The 20,802-nt window shown below is 39.4% G+C and overlaps 1 protein-coding gene across 4 annotated transcripts in view; it reads right to left on the reverse strand.

Moving 5' to 3' along the window:
• Positions 1-20,802, reverse strand: part of AKT3 (AKT serine/threonine kinase 3) — a 167,090-nt gene that overhangs the window by 136,978 nt on the left and 9,310 nt on the right. For all 4 annotated transcript variants that reach the window (XM_075412630.1, XM_075412629.1, XM_075412632.1 and 1 more), the window contains exon 2: positions 17,299-17,453. In XM_075412630.1, the coding sequence (XP_075268745.1) occupies positions 17,299-17,344 (46 nt within the window). In that variant the 5' untranslated portion in view covers positions 17,345-17,453. The remainder of the gene's footprint in view (positions 1-17,298; positions 17,454-20,802) is intronic.

The following is a 20,802-nucleotide window of genomic DNA, read 5'->3' on the forward strand; positions in this document are numbered from 1 at the left end:
AGCTCTCTATCCACTTCACCGACCACTCATCCAGCCCACACTTCCTCAGCTTCCCTAGGAGGATATCATGGGAGACTGTGTCGAAAGCCTTGCTGAAGTCCAGGTAGACAACATCCACGGTTCTCCCTTCATCTACCCAGCCAGTCATGTCATCGTAGAAAGCTATTAGATTAGCTATTAGCTATTAGTTTCCAGAGACATAACTTCTAAGCCTGCCTTCAGTACTATTGAAAGTACTTTGTTACGAACTGAATACACAGAAATTTCAGTTGCCACACACACAAAAGAGCAAATGCTCATGGTAACGAAAGGAGAAAATATATTCGGGGGTGTGCTGGGTTTACTTTTCCATATAACATAACTAAAGGCTGCTCTGAATTTGGCAGAATGCACAACCTCTGAAAAAATTTTGTTAAACAAAGTTTTACCTACAGTCCTGGCTGGATATAATTACACATTGCATCAGAAGCAGAATATGTCGAAGTAGAAAATTGTGACCGCGCAGGCTCTGAAGGACAGACAATAGCTAGATGCCCTACCTCCAATGCATGGAAAGAGGGCATCTAAACTGAGTTCCATCAACACCAAATGTGTAAAGGGGATAAAAAAATCTGTAAATATTTTAAAAGTAAAAACAAATTATGTGTCCTGACTGTTGAGCCTTTAAGTGGAGCTGAATAGCATTTGCAAGCTTTTCTCACCTTTATGAAGCATTAAGAAATAATCACTATAGCACTTCATACTGTAAGTGGAAGAAACAAAAAATCTGCAGCTATCAATACACCTTTGAAATGTCTGAGGAGCTATTCACTTTGCCTAAACTTGTTACCCTGCTAAGTGGAACTAACAATCTTGGTTCACTACTTAGACTCATAAAATGCATCTAGAAGGTAAAGGGGTTGTTCAAACTTCTCAGAGGAGTGAGAAACATTCCCACGTAAGGCTGGGTGTCAGTGAGATGTTTCAACAAGGGGAAACAACCCAAGCAACCAAATTTTTTAAAAAAGCACCTTATCAGACACACACACAGTTGCTTGGGAGTACCTCCATGTTACTGAGTGAAGAATTCTTTTTTTTTTTTATTTTTTTGCCTGGAAAATCATAAGAGAAAAAAAGAACACAAAACAATGCTGTTTCCCAAGTCTGAGACATTACTGACTACTTTGGACAAACTTCGTTCAGATTGTTGTATTTTATTAAAATGCTTTCATAACACAAGATTAAGAGACAGACTGAGATAACAGATTTGAAAGCTTACATTTCAACTGGAAGTCTTTTATGAAATTCAAATTCTGCTAAGGTGTTTCTAACACCAACCTTTGTAACATTCGGCTAATACTAGGGCAAGTTAAAAGACAGCACAGTCCAAAGAGCTGCTAGTTCAGAAACTCCAGAACTCCTGCAAAGTGACAAAAAGTACAAAAAGATAAGAGCAAGTGTTCTCAAAGAAAAGGAAATCCATAGCACTGTCATTAACTGTAGGCTACTCGGATACAATAATTCTGGATTTTTATCCATGTAATCCTGAATGCTCTACTGTAGATAAAGCCAACCAGTGGGAATGCATCTGAAGATTTATTTAATTGCACAATCTTCTTTCTCTTTTCATGGCTAAAGAAATTATATATAAATTCTAATATAAATGAAAATGCATTACAGCTAAGTACTGTACTTAATCCACACTTTTTAATTCTGACCTTCAATTTTTAATCATCCTTTATAATCTGCAATCTTAACAGTAAACAACCCAAAACCTCCAGTTTACACACACTGAAAAAAAGCAAAGCGCCACAAAGCCCTATGCAGTTTTCATCTACTCTGAGCCACTCCTTGTGCATCCGGTGCGATGTCCCACAGTTTTTTTTTTTCACCTTAGGCGTTGTTCAGTGGACACACTCTTTCAGTTGGTGCTTTTTGCGTGTTCCTCCAGCTGCCCAGTGGCATGCTTTCCATGACAGATGCTCTGGCTTCATTCTTAACATATGTTCCAGATGATAATTCCATCTTCTTTTCTGGATAACTTTAGAGCCAAGGGGTTTTTGAGCTGTCTAATGAATCTTGGCATCTGTTATAAATTCATTCCATTTAATACATAGTATTTTTCTAAGGCATTTGCTTTCAAAGGCATTTAGATGTCTGTACCTTTGTTGGATTTCCAGCTTTCACATCCATATGTTGAGATGGAAAGAAATATCCGAGTTGAAGTTTCACACCCTGGTCTTTAAAACATGGATTTTTATGACCATATCTTATTTAGTTGGTAAATGAAACTGTTGCCTTGCCAATTTGTAACACCAGCTCTTTACTGAAATCTCCAGATGACAGGCACCTTACCACCAATATAAATAAATTTATTCCCTTCTTGCATTCCTTTACTTTCCCGTGTAGTATTTGAGCTGGGAGTTTCCACGGATTAATTATATTTGTCTAGATTTTTTTCCTTATAATTGCATAATAGCATTGCAAACAAAACAAACAAAAAAAGCTAACATTTTTCATTTAACTTCATCTTCTAATCACTGAAGGACAAGGACATGTTGCAGTATGTCAGAAGTTACTGCAATTACCATGGAATTTTTCTTTGTTGCAAAAACTTCTCACAATTCCTTAAGTAATTAAAAATTGTCAGTCTCTCCAATGTAAGCTTTCAGTATTTTTTTTTCTGAATCTCTATCCTGACATAAACCTTTTTCTATAGTTTGTTCTTCTTTGATGCTACTGTATCTAGCGATAGCTACTTCGTTTCTACACCAAAGCTGCTCACATTCCCAGCCTATCCAACCCATCTTTTAGATGTCTCCATTCTCTGCACCCTTCCTATTTCATCAGTCGCTCTCTACCCTCGACAGGCCCACCAGCTGCTTAGAACCACACAAAAATAGCAGCATTTACCAGTGACTCTTTCAAACAAGACCAGAGAACAGCTGTGGCCAAGGGAAAGGTGTAGCAAAACTAGTGACAGACTTTTGCACCGGGAATAACCAAGAGCAGTTACAGTACGAACCCAAATGAAAATATCTGTAAAGCATTCTAATTCTTCCATTTTTACCACCTCAAACCAGGAACAGAATCTCTAACTACAGTAGAAGCTGAAACCATCACTGCATGTTTCTCTTTCAGACACAAAAGCGCTCTTCAGCTCGGCATGAGCATAAAGCATTTAATAATGAGTTCTTCAAGCATTGGTTAAATCACAATGCGTCGATTTCTTGGTAGAGAGTAATTGTTAGTATTTGTCTATTCTGAGGAAAGATTAAAATGTTAATGAATAGATTCATTTCTTGCTTTGTGTATTAAAAAAATAAAATACACACACTCTAAGTGAAGAAATACAAACAGATTTTCAAGGAATTCCAAATAAGACAAGCTATTTGGAGCATTTTAAAATACGTCGACTGGCAAAAGACAGAGATTGTGGTAAGCCATCCTTTTTACAAACTGTGCATCTCACCAGTATAAAACTTTCCTCTACACTATAGCTACAAATACATTGACATCAACAGTCTACCAGTCACAGATGGTTTTTAGGGAATACACTGGATTGCAAGAAAGGAAAGGCTATTAATATGCTAAAGCTCTAATACAGGATCGTATTTACTACAAAAATACAAACGTCTATTGTGAGGCAATTTACCAGTGACAATGATTTCACAGAATATGACGACCTGTGGCTTTTCTGTGGCTTGCTTTCTAAGCAAAACTCACTTTATTATAGAGATATTTTTCTTTTGTAAGGAAAGGTCAGACACACTGTGGACAACCAGACAGTGATGCTTTTGCACTCATGTTGCCTCTCAATAAAAAGAGCTTTTTCTTACCCCCTTATTCTACCCAGCTCTGGAATAGCAACTTGTTACCTCTTTCACAGGAAAATCCATTACAAGAAACCAACATGAATTCAGATTTTATGTTCTTATGTAAGAATAAGCTTAATTATTGAAGTATGTTCCTCAAAACCACTCAAAATACCTAGTAATACAAGAATTTTTAGACTGACATTATTTGAGTGGGTCAAGCTTTTATTATCAAAGGTAATATTTATTGTTATTTGCCTATCTTAGCAGATTATTTAAACCCTCACTACCAATACACTCAACAATGCTGGCATTATCTATTAATGGCTATACTGATACACAGGAGGCTCGCACAAAAGAAATACCTCAGACTCATACGTAAGTATGTATTACACAGCTACCATATACCACAAGTTAACGCACTGTGACGATAATCATTTCCCTAACTCTCTCTTTGTAGACTAAATAATATCTACAGCTATCTTCTTGGAGAGGGTGCAGGGGAACACAGTGCATTAGAAAGGATCCCTAAAACAAGCTGGGTTGGGTTAGGTTGGTTTTTTGTTTTGGATTGTTTCTTTTGTGGAGTGTAGAGTTTTGGTGTGGTTTGTTTTGGTTTTGGGGTTTGTTATTGTTGTTGTTATTTTTATTAGAAATGAGAGCTAGCATTATGGTCGTGGCAAATGGCAAACTTCAAGGTGTTTCTATGTGCCTAGAGAATATGACACTCATTTGCCATGAAATTTATCTATTTGTCTAATATCAGCATGGTTTCCCACACTGCTGCAGATAACAGCAATTCTCGGTGTCCTCTGGAGCAAGGATGGTTGGATCAAGTGACAGAAAAGTTCATCAGCACTATGTAAGCCTCTTTGTGTTAACAGCAGTTGTACATAAAATCCCATGCATGTAGTGTAACTCAGTGTGGAAGATCTTGCCTGTGATTGAAAACCATCCACAGGGATCCCAAACACAAATGTTTACATCAAAAAATCATATCAAATATTCATTATGCAAGCTGAAATCATAAAGAACTTGATCTTTCTCCAAATTTTGGTATATCAGCAAAGAAACCCAGAAGTAGGCTTGCAAAGAATGAATTCCAGCCACAATTTACTTTTACAGGAATTCCACCAAATGTAGCAGAAACTCTACAGAAAACTCAAGAGGCTTAAAAACTTACATTATCTGAAGTTTCACTGATTGTCCACCAACACAGTATGCATATTCTGAACTCTGAGAACCACAAGTATAATTTTAATCTTGAATAACACCCAGAAGCCAACAGCTCACTAGCCTCAGAAGGGTATCTGTCTATCATAAGCTTTGGGTGTTTTTTTCAGTTAAAATACTCTTTTTAAAGAGCTTTCAAACTCTAAACCCAAGAGGATTACAAAGCTACTATATCATTTGGATTAAGGAACCACTTCTTGTTTCAGACGTTATCCAAGTCACTACTCTGTTAAAAACTACTGTTTTTTGAAAAACTATAAATACACAGGAATAGGAACTAGCTAACCTCCTGGTGGCATTTTTTACTTCAATCATGTTTAGGACTAGCACAGAGAGTAAATCAATGGCCCTTTTCTAAACATGGATTTCAAAGAAAACCACCTTGAAATACAAAGTAATTGGGCTGTGGTCTGGTCACAGTAATAACCTAAGTTTTAGGTGCCGTTCTACGACCAATTTACTCTTGGAAAAGTGGGGGCTGCCCCTAGGAGGGAGCTGTCTTGCCCCTCCGCGCTGCCGCTTGCGCATTCCCCTGTGTGCCAGCACTACTGTTTGTGCAGCTACACGGTGAGTCAGGTCAGGGAAATGATCCCTCTGAAAGTTAGCTAGGAAAATAAAAATAGATTCATTTTCAGCCAGATAAATTTCCTGGTATGATTCACCATGTCACCATCGCAATCACAAGTGCCAACACAACCGAGCAAGGAGAGGACATGACACTTCCCCCATTTCAGCAACAGCTTCCACTTAACGCAAGTTTCAAGTAAACATGGAACTGCATCTATCGGGGGCAAGGTCACAAGCTCCTAATTAAAATACAGTAGTTGCTGCTGTTCCTCAAGATAAGAATAAACTTGTTCAGAAAAGTTTCCAATGTATTAATCAGCATACATAAACTGCCATGTTATAAAAGCCAGCACAGCTCACAACCAAGTGAGTGAATACCAGCTTTGAAGTAAAGCTATCAATGCTGTATGAAAGCACACTACTTTGTAAATATTTTCATACGTGTAAAAGTTATACCCCTAATCCATCTGCACAGTTTCACCGGGTCAAAAGACGGTAAGTAGAGCTGTTGTCATGTTCCTATGGACTACTCTCCCAGTGATCACTGTTCAGGGGTTTCCTCCAGTCTCTCTGGAAGACACCTAGCAAAAAACCTAACCTTAAGAATTGATACAGGACAACTGGGTTTTTGTATCTTATTAACAACTCCTCCCCTTATACACCTTAACACATTTCACCTCTTCCTCTGCAGCATGTCTCCTCCAAACTAAATGATTCTACGATTCTATGTCGAGAGGATAAACAAAATACAAAAACTCCACTGCTTCTCCATCAGGCTGAAATTCAACTACTACTGGACTCATTCTGCTTCCTATATTACATTTTAAAAAGCATGACTATTGAAATATAAGGCACCCAGAAGTTTCACGAGGATGAACAAACTCGCGTTCAAGAAGCCTCTGAGGTGAAGTAGCAACAGTATTTCCATTTCATGAGGGAAACCGACTCAGACAAATCCAGGTTAAAATCCACAATACTAAATATGCCAAATTTAAGATGTCGTTAGCCCAATTCTTTACATAATTTACCATCTTACACATTTTTCTTCATTATGAACATAGTTGCCCATGAGTTTATTGCAACCAAAAACACAGAGTATTTGTATAAAGTAGCAATTGGATCTCTCTCTGGTCTTGTGGTTCTCATTATCTAGGCCTAGTTAGTAGCTATCTGTGAAGACTGTTCTGGCATGACAATGTTGATAAAAAACCAGCAGGAAGCTATCCCCAGTAAAATTTTTACACTTAAACTGCACAAATGTGAATAAGTGAGGATTACACAGTTTAAAAATTCAGTATAAAAATGGTAACAACCAACGAAACTGGGAATATTGTAATTTTACATGGTTAATACGCTACCACATTGTAATTAACTATTTTTGGGAATACTACCCCCAAAGGCGAGACAGCCAACATTTTGAAAGTGAACTTTTGAATCTACTTTGAAAAAGGGAACATGTTTTCTTACCAGCATGCTGGCATTTGACACATGCATCTCCTATCTACCTACCAGTTTAAGAACGCACTCTGTAAGAAAGCAAACTATAAATTTAGAATTTACAGTAAACAAGATGTCAGTTGCAATAATCTGATTTCAAAGAAACGTATTTAGATTTATAAAAAGTAAGCTAACAGTGCCCTGATTGGCAAGGGAAGTAATCAATAACAACACAGATTAGCTGGGATATAGTTAGAGATGGTACCGAAGAGGACTGGAAAAAAATGTAACTGGAGTTACACCTACATTACAGATAAGGAGTACACGCCTGAAGCAGATCTCCCAGTTATCAGCCTTTACAAGCTTTGGCTTACACTGTGACCACACCTGATACTTTCCCACTGCCAAGAGGCTCTCAGTCCATAGGCACAGACAGGAGAGTGAGTCCAAAGCAAAGCTCTGGAAACAAGCATAGACAGCATGGACACCAAAATCCGAGCACCTCTCGACAGATTCACTCCTATTGTGCTATATTATGTGCTAACAGAGACCTACCCCGAGACCCAGGAAACCCTCCTAGCACAAGTCAAGGTCTGTGCTGCTGGAAATGAGCAACACTGGTTTTCCTGCAATTTAGGAAAGACCAAACTGCTCTCTAAATAGGAGGTTGAATACATCCCAGGGGCTACCACCATTTTTTTTCCATGTTTCGGTTGGAAAGAAACCTCTCATTTTGTAAACAGATTGTAGAGATGCTCATGATTGACCTAGTTGAGGTAAGAAGAACAGGTACATGGATTGCCTTTGAAATAAAAGAAAGCACAAAGACTTGGGAGATTTGTTGGACCAGCACATAGGTATACTGAGGAACGATGAAATTTTAATGAGACACCAAAAGCCCTGGTATTGCAAGCAAGTTGTCCCTAGAATAACAACATCTTCAATGTGAAAGTGACATAAACACAAATGAATTTAATCAACAGATTACAGTATGCCAAAGGCATTACACGGCGTGACTATTTAAGCTTTAAGTAAAAATAAAAGTAGGAGTTTTATTAAACAGAAAACACGTTATTTGGGAAACAGTTCCTTGAAGTCTTCCCAACAGCATACTTTGCCAGGGTCAAAGGGTTGCGAGCAGGAAAAGGACAATGACTTGTTAATATCTTGCTTCTCTAATACCTGCAAGAGACAACATTAACCTCACTTCTTTAAAAGTATTGCCCTCAAGGGTAACAAACAGGTATGAATAAGACAAACTGGTATGAATGGAGAAAACTTTCAGAATATCAGCAATAAGGCAGCATTCATTACTTAGCAAATGGAACAGACATACAAGAATATGTAACGCCAGTGTGTCCAGAATACTTGAAAAAAAACAATGCCTATGTGTTTTCCTGTGTAACAAGCAACTTCTTATTGTGAGGAATAATAAAAGCACTTTTCTACCATAAAACTCAGGACATGTGAAAGCCCAAAGCCCAAGGTGATAAGCACCAGAAACACATCTTACAAGCCACTGAAAGGATAACAATAAACAGGGATTCCGGTTAGGTATTCAATTTGTTCAACTTCTTTTCAAAAACCTGAAAATCAATAGCACCAAGGTCAAACGTGTTGATACACCCATGAATGTTCCACATCAATATGACCCTATTAATACAAACACAGGATAACACTCTTCTCCCCTTGAATATCTTACTGCATCTTCTATGTGATGCCTCAGTGGTAGGAACTAATACATTTAATCAAAGAACACACACAGAATTTTAGCCACTATCAGCTACAATACAGCTCCATCTAGCACAGCGTCATTTCTACCAATCAGAATCACAACTGTACAACCATTTAAAAACTGGGAACAGGCTGTATTACAACTACATTGAAAAAACACACACAAAAAAAATTAAAAATTAATCAACCATGCACAATTATCTAAACTGGCATTCAGCAACAATATTGCAGAGAAAAACCTTGAGATTGTTTAAAATACCTTGTGTTTCAAGTTTCAATTACTATAGCAAATGGCCTTTACCTGCAGAAACTCATAACAATCCAAAGTGGAGAGCTGCAAAAGTAACACTCACCTATCTACTACCTAAAAAGTACCTGGAATAAACAGTTATTTATCAAAGAGGAACCCCACACTCTCATCCTAATTACATCAAGTTTAAGATTTTCACATGGTTCTGGTCCTCCTACAGGGACAAGTAAGGTTAAAAAGGTTATAATTACTCCAAAAACAAAAGCTTGGCACTCAACTACAAAGTGAATGGGACAGACAAAGGGCACAGAGGGCCCTCTTCCTCTCCCAGTGGGGCAGCTGCAGGAAAACAGCCTCTAAATACACAAATCTCTGCTCAGAGCATACATGGAAGCAAAAAAAAAAACAAACGTGTGTGAGGTATCCCTGACTGCAAGCAACTTTACAGATTTATCTAAACACACTTCTACACCGAGTGCATGATATAGAAATCTCTAACTATTTGAGAACTTAAAAAAACCCCTAGTTTAGATATACGGATGTATAATCACTTATACAAGAGAGCTTGCACTGTCATTTTTTCTCTCTTTGGTCCTCATGGAGCTGCCTCTTTTAAATTCATACATTTTATTTGAACTTTACAGTAATTCAGATTTTCTATTAATTACACAGAGTAGAAAGATTTTAATAAGAAAGTCTTATTTAGTTTCAAGCGGTTCATCAGTGAAGACTTTACCTTAAACTACTATTTCCTAAGACAATTAGAAAAAAATATTTGAAATTTCTTCTACTTTGTGTAGCAGATGTTCAAGATAGTCTATTTAAATTTGTCTTTGTTAGAGGTGTGTTAAACTACTCAAATAATTCAGACAATCTGCAAACAAGATTTCTGACAGGTTGTGAATAACACTCAATTAGTACCATAACTTCTGAAATTAATTTTTCAATCAAGGCATTCCTGCCCCCACCCACAAAAAAACCCCACCACCAAACATACCACGTGAACTCAATCTCCAGTGTGTATTTCCAAAATTAACATCTGTTTGGTCTTGGTTCAACTATAAAACCCAACATCCATTAAATCGAATTAGTTAGTTCTTTTTCTGGATATGAAGGGGGAAGGGAAGACATGTTACCCTAAGAATGTAAATAATTTGTACTTTAAACAACAGCTGTATTCCTATTTGGAACAATAGATATATTTCACTACACTATTTATTCTTCTTGATAGTAGATATAACAACAATAAATATTTTCCACACGGTTATTTCTTAAAGTCCCATGACACCCGTATGATGTCCTGAATTGCAAAAATGAAAACAGACCAGCAGCTGAGTGAATCTCATCACAGTAAATCAAACACATCTTATGCTATAAACTCTACGAGTTTAGAAATAACTAACACTACTTCAGGTAATTCAATTCTGCATACTAAGACACTATGAAAGGCGGTATTTAAAAAAAATAAAAAAGAAAAACATTGAGTGAAAAATGCTATAACAGTATTTCAGTGATACTCTGTTTACAGGAAAGCTTCATGACATTGTTTTTTTACACCATCTCATTACATCAAACTTCTTAAGCTGTCATGGCTAAGTCACAGCAATTTTATACTTCAGTTCTCCCTCTATAGAACTGGTATATTAGTACTGCTGTACTTCAGGTGAGCATTGTGACATAAAATGAGGACATCAAAAATTGCAAGATTATTATTAAAGTCACCCCCATAACCAAGACAGATACATTATCTACTCAACATAATTTGGGTAAAAATACATCATGTAAGCCAGGTAAAGATTATCACGACAAACAGCATTATCTAATGTGAGACACTTGAATGCAGAAGCCCAATCAGAGGTGTGGTAACTGAAGGATGACTACAGAAGCAGTGATTTAAACTGACAATATTTTGCTTTGTCTTTAAATAATGATTTAGCCATGTAGTTACGCAATATACATTAGGTATACTCTCCACAAATAAAAAAAAACTTTACTCTTTCCATTAAAGAAAAAGTTAGTGGACATGCTAAATTTAAAACTGTGTCCTTTAAAAAATTAGCATTGGTGTCAATTTCTCCTTTGTCCCAAATGATCTTTTAATAACATGTAACAAAGATTCTTAAACCTTTTCATATGTTTAAACTAATTGAAATCTTGTGCACAGGTTATGTATAAAGAAATTAGGTTGCAATTAAGCATACTTATTAATGATTCTTAAATCTAATTGTTGCAACTATTATAGACCACAGACAAGGTCAACTCTACAACTTAGGAAATTTTAGCTTTAAAGAAAAAATACCACCTGAATTATATGTATAAAACCCACTTCTGTAACGATACAGCTCTAACCATACTAAGCATGTTCATCCATTTAAAAAAAATCAGCTGTTTCCAAATTGATAGATTAAAAGCGCATCCCCCCTCTGTAAAACATTAAATTTAATTTAGTAAACACAATAAAAACACATTAAGTAAAATTAAAAATACTAACTCTTGCAATAATTTTAAGAAAACACTCTGCAAAATGTTGTGCTTATAACCAAATCCAAAATGTAAAAGTCATTTCAGCAATTACTGCAGGGTCCTTACACTAACTGCATACATGTCAAATATGTGTTTTAACTTCTGCATATCAGCAGCGAGGTTCAGATCATTGTATTTCAGATTTTTAGTCAAGATCACTTCCCTTTCACCTGTATGCATTAGCAGGAAAAACGTTGGTGTCATCAACACATCTCTCTCCTAACCTGGCTACAGGAACAACTGGAGAACAGAAAGAAGAAAGAAAAACTATTATCCTCTCTGAAACAAAACACACCGAGCCAGTGAATGGCAAGAATATCTTTGCAGCAGCGCATGGCACAAGGCCATGAGATGCTTGGTTCTTACCACCAGATCACAGAATCATAGAAAGTTTTGGGTTGGAAGGGACCCCTAGAGGTCATCTAGTCCAACCCCCCCGCAGCGAGCAGGGACACCGCTAACTAGATCAGGTTGCTCAGAGCCCCGTCCAACTTGGTCTTGAATGTTTCCAGGGATGGGGCCTCCACTACCTCTCTGGGCAACCCGTTCCAGTGTTTCACCACCCTCATTGTAAAGAATTTCTTCCTTATATCCAGCCTAAACCTACCCTGGTTTAGTTTAAAACCATTACCCCTCGTCCTGTCACTGTTGTCTCTACTAAACAGATTGTCCCCATCTTTCCTATAGGCTCCCTTTAAGTACTGAAAGGCTGCAATCAGGTCTCCATGCAGCCTTCTCTTCTCCAGGCTGAACAAGCCCAACTCTCTCAGCCTGTCCTCATAGGAGAGGTGCTCCAGGCCTCGGATCATTTTTGTAGCCCTCCTTTGGACCCGCTCCAACGGTTCCATGTCCTTCTTGTGCTGAGGGCTCCAGAGCTGAACGCAGTACTCCAGGTGAGGTCTCACCAGAGCAGAGTAGAGGGGCAGAATCACCTCCCTCGACCTGCTGGCCACGCTTCTCTTGATGCAGCCCAGGACACGGTTGGCCCTCTGGGCTGCCAGCGCACCTTGCCGGCTCATGTCCAGCCCCTCGTCCACCAGTACCCCCAAGTCCCTCTCAGCAGGGCTGCTCTTGGTCCTTTCATCCCCCAGCCTGTATTGGTACCGGGAATTACCCCGACCCAGGTGTAGGACCTTGCACTTGGCCTTGTTGAACCTCATGAGGTTCACACAGGCCCACCTCTCCAGCTTGTCCAGGTCCCTCTGGATGGCATCCCGTCCTTCTGGCGTATCAACCGTACCACTCAGCTTGGTGTCATCTGCAAACTTGTTGAGGGTACACTCGATGTCGCTGTCCCTGTCATTGATAAATACATTGAACAGCACCGGTCCCAGTACGGACCTCTGAAGGACTCCACTCGTCACTGGTCTCCATCTGGACATTGAGCCGTTGACCACTACCCTTTGGCTGCGACCATCCAACCAATTCCTTATCCACCGAACGGTCCACCCACCAAATCCATGGCTCTCCAATTTAGAGAGAAGGATGTTGTGGGGGACCGTGTCAAAGGCTTTACAAAAATCCAGATAGATGACGTCCATTGGTTTTCCCTTGTCCACCCTTGTTGTTACACCATCATAGAAAGCCACTAGGTTGGTGAGGCAGGACTTGCCCTTGGTGAAGCCATGCTGGCTGTCTCGAATCACCTCCCTGGCCTCCATGTGCCTTAGCATATCTTCTAGGAGGATCTGTTCCATGATCTTCCCAGGCACACAGGTGAGGCTGACAGGTCGGTAGTTCCCAGGGTCTTCCTTTCTACCCCTTTTGAAAAGGGGCACAATGCTTCCCTTTTTCCAGTCACTGGGGACTTCCCCTGACTGCCATGACTTTTCAAATATCATGGAGAGTGGGTTTGGCAACTACATCAGCCAGTTCCCTCAGGACTCTGGGATGCATCTCATCGGGTCCGATGGACTTCTGTACATTTAGGTTCCTCAGGAGGTCCCGAACCTGGTCTTCATTTACAGCTTGAGGGATTTTACCCTCCTGGTCTCCTTCATGCCATCCATCAACTCGGGAGGGGTGAGGAGAGAGGTTGCCAGATCTGAGACAGTAAGTCACAGACAACCAGAAGACCATATGTACAAAACACATTCCCACTCTTCTCTTGCCTGAGCAGAGACTCCAACCTAAGAAGATGGTTCCGCTGGCTCTCTGCTTGTACAAGTTCTGATGTCTCACAGGGTGCACCTTCATTAGTACTTTAGCTCAGATAAGGAGAGCACTTCTACCACAAATATTCCATCACCCTAGTTAATGCACTTCCATTTGCTGCGTGAAGCAGTCCTGGGAGTGCACAAATCTGGTTCCTTTCAGATGAAACTAAAAATCACAAGATGTACTCCAGGAGCACTACCACTGCCAAAGCAGCACAGGAGCAGTCAGGAGCCAGTCCAAAGTAACATCCACTTCACTTTGCAAATGCACTACGTGTAGACAGGTATCAGGTCCTCATCACCAATTACTTCATCCTCTGAATCTGCTCTCACTGGACTGCATTACTTGCTCAGGCAGGCCTAGTCGCCGTGCTTCAGGGTCTCCTTTCACCTATGACATGGGACCTGACTGCACCTGAGGTTCACTGAGCTTCTCAGGCTTTGCTTACTCTTGGGTTTTGTGTCTTCTGTTGTCCAAAGTTCTCACCTCCAGCCTGTCATCTCTGTCTGTTTGACCATTCACATATAACAGCTTACTCTTTCTCAGTATCATCTATTCCCACCATACTGAAACAACTTCTCCCAAAGGCTACTGAAAGCCTGAGTATGATCATCCTTAAATAAATGTAATTCTGGCATTGCTTAACTTCGAGAGCTGGCTGATTTTAAAATACTAATACTTTAATTGGTTCATCACTCAAGCACACACAGAAAAACAGAGCACTGAAGCCAATTGTGTAGCATCACATCAACTCTTCAGCGCTCCATAGCAGGGTTAAAAGCTTACACACACACAGCTCTCGGCCCTCTATTATTGACACGGATACAGCACTAAGGATAATAAAGTAAACATTTTCTCAGTGCATTTCACAGCCATTAAGAATTGTAGCACTGTGCCCTAACAGATCCCGTCTTCCCCAGCTCCTCTCTGTCACAGTCTCAACTCAGAGACAGATCCCCAGCTCAACTTTCAGTCCTCCCCTCCCATTCCTACATTCAGTTCACTTAACCTGCCTTTGTAATAGCCTGTCTCATTAGCCGGCTCCTCAAAACCATTCTTCATCCCAGTACTTTCAAGTCATCCTCATGCTCCTTGACTGTGCTGTGAATTGCAGAGACACATTGTGTCCTTTTCCTTGTATCACAAACCTTCCTGACTGCTGAAGGGAACAGTTTTAAAGGGTCCCAGGCTGACCAAGTAATTTGGCGTAATAGAAGCAGGTCAGTCACCTGAAGCAGCTGGTGCCCAGGCCGCTGTGTTTCAGCAGGGGTTTACGAGTTTTATTTCAAGTTAAGTTCAGTCTGGAGCCTCAGATGTGACGGTTGCACCACACAACCGTTCAAGGCTGTCCAAAGGACCGATTGCTGGTTCTGGAGTTCACTCAGTGTCTGCCTGGAGAAGAGATCAGCTTCCTCCAGGAGGAACTTCATTTTTACCTACCAAAACCATCCTGTGAACTGAGCCAATGAGTGTCAAGTGGGGATGATCAGAGAATTCACTCAAACTGTAATCACACCATAGCTTGTGGAAGCAGGGCAGCTTTACCCAATCCCATGACACTTCCTGGTACAGAGAGAGAATATGTAACGGCCAAAATAAGAAGTGTCTATCTACTGAGCGTACTCCAACTTTCAGAATTTACATTAAGGTTGGATACTTTTTCTCGGAAAAATTAAAAAAAAGCACTTAACAACTTTGATTCTTTTGCTCCAGAGCAAGGTCAGGGTAGAAGTTGTAATTACATGAAATGTATAAGCGTTGAATTAAATGCTTACAAATTCTTGACACTGGAAAACACCACTGCACTTTCAGATACAAACAAAAGCAACATTTTAATCCAACAACAACCAGAGTAAGTCAGACACAGAAAACTAAGGACAATATTAGATCTAATAAAAAAAAAAAATCCCACTTGAACCTACACAGTCACCTACAGGAAGAAGCAAAAAAAACAGCCACACGTCCATTCACAGTTAATTAAAATAAGGAAAAAAGCATGTCATCAAATGTCTTTACTTAGAAAAGAAAATCATTACTAACAAAACTGACATCAAAATGTCAACTCAGTAGGCTTTTTTTCAACTCATAGATAGTGAAACAGCATGAGAAGGGAAAACTTAATTTACAATTCAGAATTTCAAATATTCAGTAAGACATTGAGTTTCATTGTACATTGTCCTTTTCTGGTCCCCCGTGATTAACGTATGCATACCCAGTGCTCACAGAGTTGGTATCAGGGTGTAATAAGAATGAGCAATAATACATGTAGGAACCGATGCAATGTAAGAGAAAATTATTTGGATCATTCTAATCATTATCTAATACATTTGAAAGCAGTTTGTTTATATGAAAAAATAAAAAAAAAAGAAATCAAATACCCAAACTGAGTAAACAACAAGAAGATGGGAAGAAAAAATGATCAAAAATTTTAAATAGTTCCTGTCATGTAAAATTTGATTTGTTATAAATATAAATATATATTCCAAAATAGGAAGCAAGCCTTCAGCTTCACATAATTTAGCCCATTTTCATCTACAATACCCATAATGCATCTTGAAATACAATTTATGCAGGAATAATAACAGAATAATAAACTTTTTCTCTCATTCTCTTGGCTTCTTTGACATTTAATGTCAATCTGCAATAACAAAGCTAATAATGATCTTTGTCTTCACACACTGCTATTGAAATAAAGCATTTCTTTGTAAATTAAAGGGTAATTTTGTTCCCGCTATTCCAGGCTAAATCTTTCTGGGCTAGAATCACAGAAGCTTATGGCATAAATCACCCTATAATCCAGGACACCTTCTTTCTGCAAGAGCAATGATGTTCTTTTAGAAATAATCATGTGCACAACCACAAAGCAAAGCAGAGCAGCCTGAAGCATGGAAGATTTCATCGGAAGTTCATTACATGATACGAATGCCAGGCATTTCTGGAGGTTTCCCACTCAAAGCTTAACATACAGCTACCTTCTCAAATTTGTAAATCACATGGTGATACATTATAAAGTGACGCCTGAAGAACTCACGGGAATTCCTACATAACAGAAAGTCGTACTTTAGGCTGGTATATAATTAGGAACACATCCTTTCATCACACGGCTTCCAGGTCTGCAAAGTAATTAGGTGTACTCTGAGCTTTATGTAAGTATTCTGTTGATTTCATGGGGACTACTTGCATTTGCAATACAAGCTGAGCCAGAGTGAATGATTTTAGCACCTAGCAAGTTTCACACAAAGTATCCCATCCACAGCAGCTTCCAGGCAACGTTACACTGTGCACCTCTATTACTACCCCTTCCAGCTGCCACAAGAGCCTACTTAGTCTGATACATGGGTGACAGCAGCTGCAGCGGCAAGGTTAAGCGGGAATTACCGAGTTCAACTTCCTCTTCACTGTCAGCTACCCCTATAAACAGGGGCAGTGCTGAGGGTTAAGCATTAACAAGACCAAGGCCTTAATGGCCATTAATTCCATATGGTCAGATTAGCTCGCTGCAGACTAGAAGATAAATCAAGAACGCTCATATGTGTAACGATGTAATGCCACTGCGCACAGCTTACAATACGTCAGAACTTTCCATTAAAAGGTAGAACTTACCCCTCTTCTGAACCCAGCCTTCCTTCACAATGGTAACATCGCTCATGATGGCTCCACTCTGCACCCCCAACTCAAAAGAGTATTTCTTTGAGTTATCAGCTTGTCTGTTTGGCTTCTTTTCTGCAGCTCTTCCCAATTTCTACTGATGAGTCAGCCTGGAAGGAAATATTGGAGGAAGAATTTAAGTCTTTTCTGTTTTTCTCACTTGACAGCCAACAAAAAAGTCTTTGTTGATGTCTTCCACTGACTGAGCTCATATTAAAAATCTGTCTTTTTTTTAATTAACCATATAACAGAATCATGTTTCTAGCCTAATAGCACATTTTCCATGAACACTGCAATACAGAAAATAAGCACAATGTGTTAAATTTTAAGTCATACGGCACTTTTATAAAACGCGCACAATAGAATCCTCTTGTACTAAAGCACAGGATGCTGTTAAAGGAAAGGGTGCTCGTACTGCTTCACACATCCAACTCTGAACCCACAGGAGCTTTAACCATTTCCACCTTTGTCAGAATCCATGCAACAGACAAGTGGTTCCTCTATTATAGCTACATTGATCATATGAAGAGTGCAAGAAAATGGAAGGAATGGTTCTGTAAAGGAGCTTAAAACCAAAGCCTTAAGTACTATGGATACAGTTATCCTCGTAACTGTTAAAATCTTTAGTAACCAGTTTACCAGCCATGCAACTAGGGTTTTTAATGCTTCAATTTAAAAAAAAAAAAAAGTAAAGGCTGCAGAAATACAACATGCTTCCTACTTCCACTACAACTTCAGCATAGCAAATACAAATCCTTAACTTACACAAATGTTTAAAAAACAGCATCATCTGTAAGCACACAAAGAGAAAAACAACTGCTTAGGAGTACAAATTAACCAAAAAAGCCAATGTGTGGGTTATGGAAAGAAGGAGCACACATTCTCTCAAGGCTTTAAGCCAGGCAGTGACAAGAGTCCTCTTTTCCCTACAAGGCTCAGCATGCAGAGGACAGCAGGGAAGTTAGCCCTGGAACAGGACATGCCACTCTCAGAAGCCACGACCCTCTCTGCTGACCACCTCACTCCCAGAGTACCTAACAGCTGTGAAGAAGCGATAAATAGCACTACAGTCAAGTAGGAAGAGAAGCCAGAGGGCAGGAGGTTTCCTTTTGCCAGCAGACTGCCTTTCCCCTCCATCCTTCAAAACAGAGGCATTCAAATAAAGCTCATCTAGAAGAGGGTGGGAAGCCAAGAAAAGGACTTTCTCTGATGGTGGAGGAACACCCTTCTACAGCTGCACACACAGGCGCACGCATGTACACAGTGCTAGCACAGAACAGGAACCCACACACCAGTTTAATACTCTCAAATGCAGCACATACATATCCATTTAGTAGATCGACCAACAAATGTAAAGATGTGCTAGAAACAAATACAACTGTGCTAGAAGAAATCCATGCAACGAATGACTGGAGAAAGGACTGGGAAATAAGCTGTTTTAATCCAACCAAGTACAAGCTAAAAACTAAACCATTACACAAATGCAGGTTATTTCTTATTTATCATCTGAAAAAAGTGTATTTGCACCACACAGCAGCTAGATGGAAGGCTACTTCTGTATGGATGCTGTGTAAAATAAAACTCAGTATGAGTATTTTTTTCAAGCGGTATGCAACAAAAAATGCAGTACAACCTGATTTTACAGAAACACTGAAGTGTGTCCACTTTACAGTTATGCTTTCACGGAACTATTTTTTCAAAAACACACAGTATTTCAGCTGCATAAAAGTAAAAACCACAATGCCACATTTGCTAGTACTGCAAAGTTGAAGTGCTGTTGAACACAGTGCCTGCAAGACATCTCCACGGCCATGGCACCTCCGACAGCGAGACCTACGCAGGTGCTGCACAGCCTCTGGCATTGGCATCACGCCCTGTTGCATCTAGAAAGTCACCGGACACCTGCGCTTATGCAACTGCACCCTGCCGTAAGATTTAAATATTATTTAAGCTTTCATAAGAGTTAAAAGAAAACATTATGTACAGGGTTTTGGAAGGACATGAGACTGCTTCGTTACGTTTAATTGATCTCACTAGCTTTAGCTGTTTAGATTTTGTATTCTGTCGGTCAGTATGGCAGAAACAACCAGAACACGCATTTCCACATCTTTCACCTTACTAGCGTGAGAGTTATTTTCTGGGTCATAATTATCAGAACTTTTGTTTGCACTCTTCAAACCAGAGATAAGCAAGTCTACCAGCTGTGCATGAAAAGAGATCCTGGCAGATGAAGACACGCGCCCGAGAGCAGGCTACAGCTTTGCCGTTCTGGATCACCGCAGCGCAGTATCAGCTCCTGCTACAACCACACACATCTGTACAAAGCCAGAGGTGAGTGTCGAACAACTGTGACCTAAAAGCAGCTGTTATGTGAAGGAAGTGTAGGCACATTAGTATCCAAATATCCGACTGAAGTTTGATTTTCCTACAAGACTTTGATTGCGTTCTTTAAGAAGTGATCACAGGTAACTTTTTTCTCCAGCTACAAAGAATAAGCAATGTAACACACCGTACGTAGCTTGGGCTGGCATATGCTGCACTGTGTTTTACCCTTTAGGCAAATGTAATGTACTTTCCAATCTCGGTCTATGCTTATGAAAAGTGCAATAATTTATTTTCATTGGTAGACGCTAAGCTATAAGAAAGGAACTTCCATACTAAGTAGCAATAATCTTGTCTGCCCACATACTGATCATTAAGTCCATGATTTCAGCAGACACACAGTTTTAATGAATGAATTTATGCTTGAAACTCTCTATTTACCCACTGATTGTGATTAAGCTAGTATTACTCAATCAAAATCTGATCTATGACTGATTTTCATGTCAGCCAGTGTCCCAACAACCTCAAGTGTATGTCTGTAGGACTGCACCCCACCCATCTCCTGTACTACATTACCAAATTTCGCACAAAACCCCCAAAATACAAAAAAGATAAACACGTTGACAAAACTAACTGAATTATCTCCAGTTTAGCTTCACAATATTACCAGGAGCAACTTAAGCAGAATTATCAACACTTCTATGGTTATAGGGATTGTTCCCTTAATGGGTAATTAAAAGTCAAGCTGAATTACAGAGGAAGCTGAAGGAGATAAATCGAAGCATTAAAAGACTAATGAAAATAAAGGTTATACATTCACACTATACTTTCAAGAAGCCATTTGTAAGCATCTGTAGTACTATCCCTTATTAAATTCCTTTGAGGCTTTCTAAAAGCTGTACTCCTTTACTCTGAAAGTCACTCGGCAAAGCCATAAAGGAGAAGACTTTTGAGAATTACTTCTCAAGACAAAAACTGACCTTAATGAAAAATAGTCACACAGAAACCTTCTTCACTGAAGATGTAATAAAGGATTTCTACAGAGGTAAAGGAGTTGCCTGAAACACGTGGAGCAGGGACTCTCACAGGAAAATAGCATCTCATCGATAGTTCAACTCTCTCAAGAAAAGCTACAGA

Source organism: Opisthocomus hoazin, chromosome 2, assembly GCF_030867145.1.
Source record: "Opisthocomus hoazin isolate bOpiHoa1 chromosome 2, bOpiHoa1.hap1, whole genome shotgun sequence".
NCBI classification, from domain to species: domain Eukaryota; kingdom Metazoa; phylum Chordata; class Aves; order Opisthocomiformes; family Opisthocomidae; genus Opisthocomus; species Opisthocomus hoazin.